Consider the following 6,526-nt stretch of genomic DNA (forward strand, 5'->3'; position numbering starts at 1 on the left):
AATACTACCTCAGATACAAAGCAGCCACCCACTTCGGCCAGTCCCAGAGCCATGGGCACTTCAGGGTCCCAGATGTGAACAAAGGGCCAGCTCAGTGGCAGTGGAAAAGCAGGGCAATTGTCTGGAAAGCATTTTCCTAACTGATGAGAAATAACTCAGGCTCTGCAGTGGATTACGTAGTGTTTATTAATAAAGATTAAATGAAAAGAGGAAACATCATCCACTGAGCAGCGGTCTGAGCTGCACTGAGGTGTCTGTCTCTGCCACTCTGCAGCAGGGATCGGATTGCTCTCTCTGACGGGGCGGCTTCTGAGTAACAAACACACATTGCCATGAGGCTCTGCAGCTGGCAGCCCATGGGGCCTGCACCCACTGCAGGGTGCCACTGGCCAGCTGGAGGGTCACCTCGCCCCTGGCCACCTCCGATCTCCACCTGTGCCCTCCACTGTGCCTCCTGGGCATCCCCTGCCATGCTACAGCATCCTGGCAGATGGTTCAGACAGACGGACAGGCATCATGGCCACCAGCACCGTGCAGATGCCGACACCAATTCTGAGCTCTCCTTGGCCTTATGGGAAGAAGTTTGCGAAAAGGGAGTGAAGCTCAAGGGCTGTCCTGCAGGAAGTGAGCCACTGCAGCCCATGGGCAGGCACCTCGCAGCCTGGACAAGGCCACTGCCCGTCTTCTGAGACATCCACCCGATCTGAGAACCCGGGGCAAAGGGGAAGGAGGAGGGGAACCACGCCGACCTTTAGCGCAGTGCCTGAGTCACAGGAGGAAGCAGGGGCCGGGGCTGTGATCCCAGGTCTGACTCCTCCCAAGCCAGGCTGGCTTCCCACACTCTCTCGCACACGCCCTGGGTGTGGGCTCACTGGTCGCACACTTTACCCCAGAGCGTCCCACACCGTCACTGGAATGATAGGTCTTTTTATTTCTTCTTATATTTTTGTCTGATTTAAAATTTTTCACCACGTGAGTTTTTTTGGCCTTGTTGTTTTGGGGTTTTTTTGGTATCGGAGATAGAACTCCAGACCATGTGCTTGTGTGGCAGATGCCAGAACCACTGAGCTAAATCCCCGGCCCCCTTGGCCTTGTTTCTTAAGACAGGGTCTCACTGTGTAGCTCAGGCTGGCCTTGAACCTATAGTGATCCTCCTGCCTCGGCCTCCTGAGTGCTGGGATGACAGGCAAGGGCCACCAGCCCAGGTGGAAGTGCTGAGGCTTGTTTGCTCTGCAGCACTGGGGCTTGAACCCAGGCCTCCACGCTGAGTCCCCTCCCCACCCCCTTTTTATTTTTTACTTTGACGCAGGGTCTTGCTAAGTCGTTACACTGCCCAAGCTGAACTCGCATTTACATCCTCCTGCCTCGGCCTGCCAGGGTTCACAGGCATGTGCTACCACGCCTGGTCCCAGAAACACTTTTTACACCCAGAAATGCATGTTATGGACAGGGGTACCCCACTGTAAGTGCATGACTCAGTCGCATGCCACTCTTGTGGCAATTTCTCTCTCCGAGCTTCAGTTTTTAAAAAAATGTTTATTTAGGTAGAGACTGGGTCTCACTAAGGAGCCCAGGCTGGCTTTGAATTCACAGCAATCCTCCTGCCTCAGCCTCCTGAGTTCTGGGAACACAGGTGTGTGTCATCCCACCTGGCCTCAGAACCTCAGTTTTCCCATCTGTACAAATTAAGATTTAGTTTGCAAAAGTTCCCTTTCAGCGACCAATGGGTCCTGTCCTCTACCACTCATTTAGGGTTCTCTACGTCTGTGGTCTGTCTCTGTCTTTCTCCATTTGTAAGTACTCCTTGTCGCAGAACGAAAGCCCAGGCTTGCTGACTCCACACCTACCCATCAGGTCTCTTTAGAACCCACCTTCCATGTATGGCCACCATTCCTTGGCTTCTGACTTCTTCACAGAGCCCACTGCCCATGCAGGGGAAGAAGGTGCACCCTGCAGGAGACATGTAAGATCTTCCTTCTCCTCCTTTCCCCCAAAGAACAGAAATCCCAGCTGGGCACGGTGCCGCACGCCTATCATCCCAGCACTCAGGAGGCTGAGGCAGGAGGATTGCGGGAGTTCAAGGCCAGCCTGGGCCCCACACTGGTGGGAGCCCCAGCTGGCACAGCCCCGAGTCACGTTCCTGTCAGCCCCTCCAGGAGCATGGAGGAAGAAATGACAGCTCCTCCAGTCTATGGGTGGAGGGCAGACTTCGGTGACCACAGGGGACCCTCTGTGGTACCGACCCCGGGAGCAGAGCCCGGGTTCGGACACGGGCTGTTGAGGGGTGCTTCATGAGAAAGGGCCTGGGGAATCTCTGTCCATGGCTCCCCCAGGGTGAGCTCCCGCCCCTTCTGCTGGGACTCTTCAGCTGGCCCACAGCAGTTCTTTCAGGCCCCAAGGGCATCTGTGAGCAGCCAGCACGCCCGGGGAGCAGGCTGAGCATCGTGCCCACGCTGGGGCTCTGAGTGGGCCACCAGCGCAGCCACGCACACAGGCCACAGCGCGGAGTCGGACCTCAGGCGCGGGGAGCCTGTCATCTGAGTTTTCCCTAGAGGTCGATTTCCAGGGTGACGGGGATTAGGAACAGAGCAGCACTGCTGAGCCTGGCTCTGATTGACGCCCCTCTGTAGGGGCACACAGGGCAGGGCACCCTGGTCCTACCAGGACTCAGGAGTCCAGTGGCGCACCCGACCCACGACCATCACAGGTGGGTGCACATGAGCCGGCATGGCAGGGGGCCTGCCATCCCAGAACAGGGAGGCTGGGTGGAAGACAGCAAGGTAATCCAGCCCGGAGACTTGCAAAGGACTAGGATGCAGCATGGTGTGAAGGCCGGGCTCAATGCTCAGCACCACAGAGAAATTCAAAGGCGCCTGGGAGTGCGGGTGGAACCTTGCAGTCAGTTCCCTGAGCTACAGCGTCAGGACAAAGGGAAGCCCCAGGACTGCTCTGCCCACCCCCAGTGGTAAATAAACGCAGGGCGAAAACAAGTCTGCTGTCCCAAAAGCCCAACTGGAGCACGAAATAAACTGAAGCCAGGCGTGCTGCAAGCCTGCAGTCACACCACTCCGGGAGGCTGAAGCAGGAGAATCACAAATTTGGGCCCAGCCTGGGAAACTCAGTGGCTTAGTGAGAGCCTGTATCAAAACAAAACATAAAAAGGAGCTGAGGATGGAGCTCACCGCGAAGGCCCTAGGTTCAATGCCGAGTCACACACACACACACACACACACACACGCACACACGTTGACGCCAGGAACGGGGGAAGGCGCCCCCTGGTGGAGGTCTGGCCGCTGTGCTTGGAGCGCGCGCGAGGACAGGAGCAGGAGGGACCGAGGCTGCGTCTCGCCACCAGCACAGCGCTCCCGGCCACGCCCGCCGCGCATCCCCGGAGGGGCCGAGGCTGGCGTCACAGCGGGCAACCTGAGGGGAGCGCTGGGCGCCGGGAAGCAGCCCGCCCACCCCAGCCCCGCCCGGTCCACACAGCCCGGCGCTGTCCTCGGTGCTGACGGGGACTGACCCGGCCGGCCGTGCCGGCGCAGCCTCGGTAGCGGCAGACGGGCGTCTGCGGAGGGCTCTGGGAGGCCCACAGCCTCGGGGCGCCGCCCGGCCCGGCCTCTGCCCTCCACCTGGACCCAGAAGCCCCGCCCGGCCCGGCCCCTCCTCCTCTAACCCTTGCGCCACCCCCAGGCCCGCCAGCCCGGAGCCGCGGCCGGCGCTGCGCAGCACCTTCCCTCCTCTGCCCTCTGCTGTCTCCTGCCCGCCAGCCTCGAGGCGCGTCAGCCCTGCTCCTGGGAGACTGAGGCAGGACAGCATGTTACAGGCCAGCCTGAGCAACGTCACAAGACCCTGTCTCAAAGTCAAAGATGAAATGGGCTGTGGATGCTGCTCCACCACAACAACCTCCACTCAAGCTGGTTGAGTGCTTAGGATTCGATCCCCATTACACCCAAAAAACCCAAAACAAAACAAGAAAAAGTGGGCGGGAGATGAGGAGGAAGCAGAGGCTTCAGGAATGAGGATCCAGCCTCCGGATTTCCCTCACCTGCTTTCTGTATTTCTCAAAGAAATCCCTGTGCTTCCATCTCCTCCTCCAGACACCCCACCTTCCAACCCCACCAGTTCCTTCAGTGCCACAAGAGCTGCTCTGGTCCTCTCATTCCTGTAAGAGTTCCTGGGGGTGCGGCATGGTGTGGAGGTCTCCCCTCTGCTGTAAGAGTCCGTACAAGCACAGCACCATGGAGAAGCAGAGCTCAATCTCTGGAGCAACTCCACCCTCGCCAGATGCAGAAACCGAGGCCGAGAGGCCAGCAGCTGCCCAGGCCCATGCAGCTGTGCTGTGCCGCTCGCTTCCCTCTTGCTTGCTGCTCTTCCACCCCTCATGACCTAGCTCCTCCTTCAAGGTCTCCCCCTCCAACAGGGTGACTACGGTGAGTTGTGGCTGCTAAAAAAAATGTCTTTCTGGGGCTAGGACTGTAGCTCAGTGGCGTGCACCAGGCTGCAACCACAAGGTCCTGAGTGCAATCCCCAGTACTGAAAAAAAATCTTTCTTGGCCAGGTGTGGCACACACCTGTAATCCCAGTACTCAGAGGCGGAGGCAGGAAGATGGCCATGAGTGTGCCGCCAGCCTGGGCTATGGAGCAAGACCCTGTATCAAAAAAAAAAAGTCTTTCTTGGCCTCAATTCTGGCCACCTGCCCCCTGGATGGTGACCCCACAGAGGCCGAGGGGTCCCTCAGGCACCAGCCTGGCTCTGGGGACAGGGCCCTCCTGAGGCCTCTCCCAAACACTGGTGACACTGCCCTCTCTGCATCTACTTTATTAGCCAGGGCAGAGGCACGGGTGGCCAGAGGGCAGGGCAGGGAGCTGGAGGCCGAGACAGCTGTGCCAGGTCTGAAGCGTGCATTTCTCAGGTGAGGTCACGGCAGGAGGGACTCTTGGTCCTGCCCTCAGTTGACCCTGCCCTGCCCTGGGCCTCGGGACTCCTGAGCACCGACAGGGTGATGAGAGCCTGCACCGCGTAGTAGGTGGCCATGGTCACCAGGTGGCTGTGAGGCAGCGGCTGCACAAAGGCATCCCAGGCCAGCACTGCATCAGACACCGCGAAGAGCAGGGCACCGAGGCTGGCACTCCCGCCCCGGGCCAGGCCTCGCCACAGCACAGCGGCCAGGAGCAGTGCGTAGGCCGCCATGGGCCTGGCCATGGCAGGCTGGAGGTGCGGCAGCAGGACGCTGAGGTAGGTGGCAGCGGCCAGGAGGGCGAGCAGCAGCAGGCCAAGCCACAGCGGAGAGAGGCCGAAGGCCCGCAGGTAGAGATGGTGGGCGGCGGCAAAGGCGGCCACGCCTGCAGGGGCAGCGGCTCAGGCCCCCAGCCTGCCACTTCCCTGTGCGCAGCCACCCCAGGCCGAGGGAGGGATGGCCAGGAGCCAGCCACCCTGACCCGCCCTCCCCTCAGCTCTCACCGTGCAGGAAAGTCTCAGGCCATACCAGGCAGGTGTCCCCCACGGCCGAGCACAGGAGGGTGCCCTGCAGGAGCCTGGCGTGGCCCCGGAGAGCAGGGACAGCCCCCAGCAACAGCACCAGGCAGAGCACGGGCAGGCCCTTGAGCAGGGCTGCAGCCCAGGAGGGCCGGAGCTCAGGAGTCCAAAGGAGGAAGTAGACGGAGCAGGCGAGCAGGAAGGGGCTCAGCCACCTGCAGGCCCTTGGGTGCTGTGGAAGGGGATGCTGAGCACACTGCCGCTTAGGGCGCTGGCTCCCACCCGCCCCACTTGCCCAGACTCCCTTCCAGGCTGGGCCCGGTCAGGGACAGGACCTTTACCCCCTGGGTGACCCGGGCACTCTGGCCACCTGCAAGGGCCAGGGTCTCTGTCCCGAAGGACCTGCTCCCAAGAGCACGGGGAGCCCCCAGCCCCCAGGGCCCCTGGTTCCCCAGTCCCGAGTCCCACCCTGCAGGCTCTCACTTGGCTGAAGAACCCCTTCAGGGCCAGGCCCTCGTCCCCGCGGTCCATGCTGGCCTGTGACACGGGGTGGCCTGCACCCAGAGCTGGAGGACTCCGGGTGGGGAAGGCTCATTACACATTAACCCGAGTGTCCTGTGGACTCCAGGACTGACAGGCCCGGGATGTGGCCGTGCACGGCACCCCTCCCAAGGTGCCCACTGGAGCCCCTGCCAGCACAGTCACCTGCCCACCTCCTCAGCCTGCAGGGTAAAGACAGCCAGTGGCCCTCCCAACGTCTTGGGCCCTGCCATCGGGAGGCACAGAAGGACCCCAGGGACAGGCGCAGTGGATTCCTGCCTCCACTCTGGCCAGACGGCTGAGAGCCACGCTGGGCCAGGTACAGCCTCACCGGGGCACGGGGATGGGCCGCCAGCCTCCCACCTCTTGCAGGAATCTACAGCCACTGCAGCCCACGGGGCTCCTAATTCCCCCAGGTTCCCTGCCAGAGGGGGGCAGACAACGCACCCCACCCCAAGCCTGCACAGGCAGAAGGGGGTAGCGAGAAGGCCCGTCCCACAGAACACCCCA

General features: G+C 61.2%; 1 protein-coding gene across 2 annotated transcripts; it reads right to left on the minus strand.

Moving 5' to 3' along the window:
• Positions 1-168: 168 nt before the first annotated feature.
• On the minus strand, positions 169-6,480 carry Tmem86b (transmembrane protein 86B). Of its 2 annotated transcripts, XM_087201055.1 has the most exons (5): positions 5,960-6,480; positions 5,462-5,708; positions 1,872-5,343; positions 434-568; positions 169-309 (listed from the first exon to the last, which is right to left on the minus strand). In XM_087201055.1, exons 1-3 carry the CDS (start codon positions 6,005-6,007, stop codon positions 4,910-4,912), a joined length of 729 nt encoding a protein of 242 aa, XP_087057181.1. In that variant the 5' UTR covers positions 6,008-6,480; the 3' UTR covers positions 169-309; positions 434-568; positions 1,872-4,909. The 2 variants fall into 2 exon arrangements, with proteins under 2 accessions (XP_087057181.1, XP_004867224.1); XM_004867167.3 differs by lacking the exon at positions 434-568.
• Positions 6,481-6,526: the final 46 nt, after the last annotated feature.

Source organism: Heterocephalus glaber, unplaced genomic scaffold, assembly GCF_053883595.1.
Source record: "Heterocephalus glaber isolate CG9 unplaced genomic scaffold, H.glaber_assembly_v1.0 deba00001745, whole genome shotgun sequence".
NCBI classification, from domain to species: Eukaryota; Metazoa; Chordata; class Mammalia; order Rodentia; family Bathyergidae; genus Heterocephalus; species Heterocephalus glaber.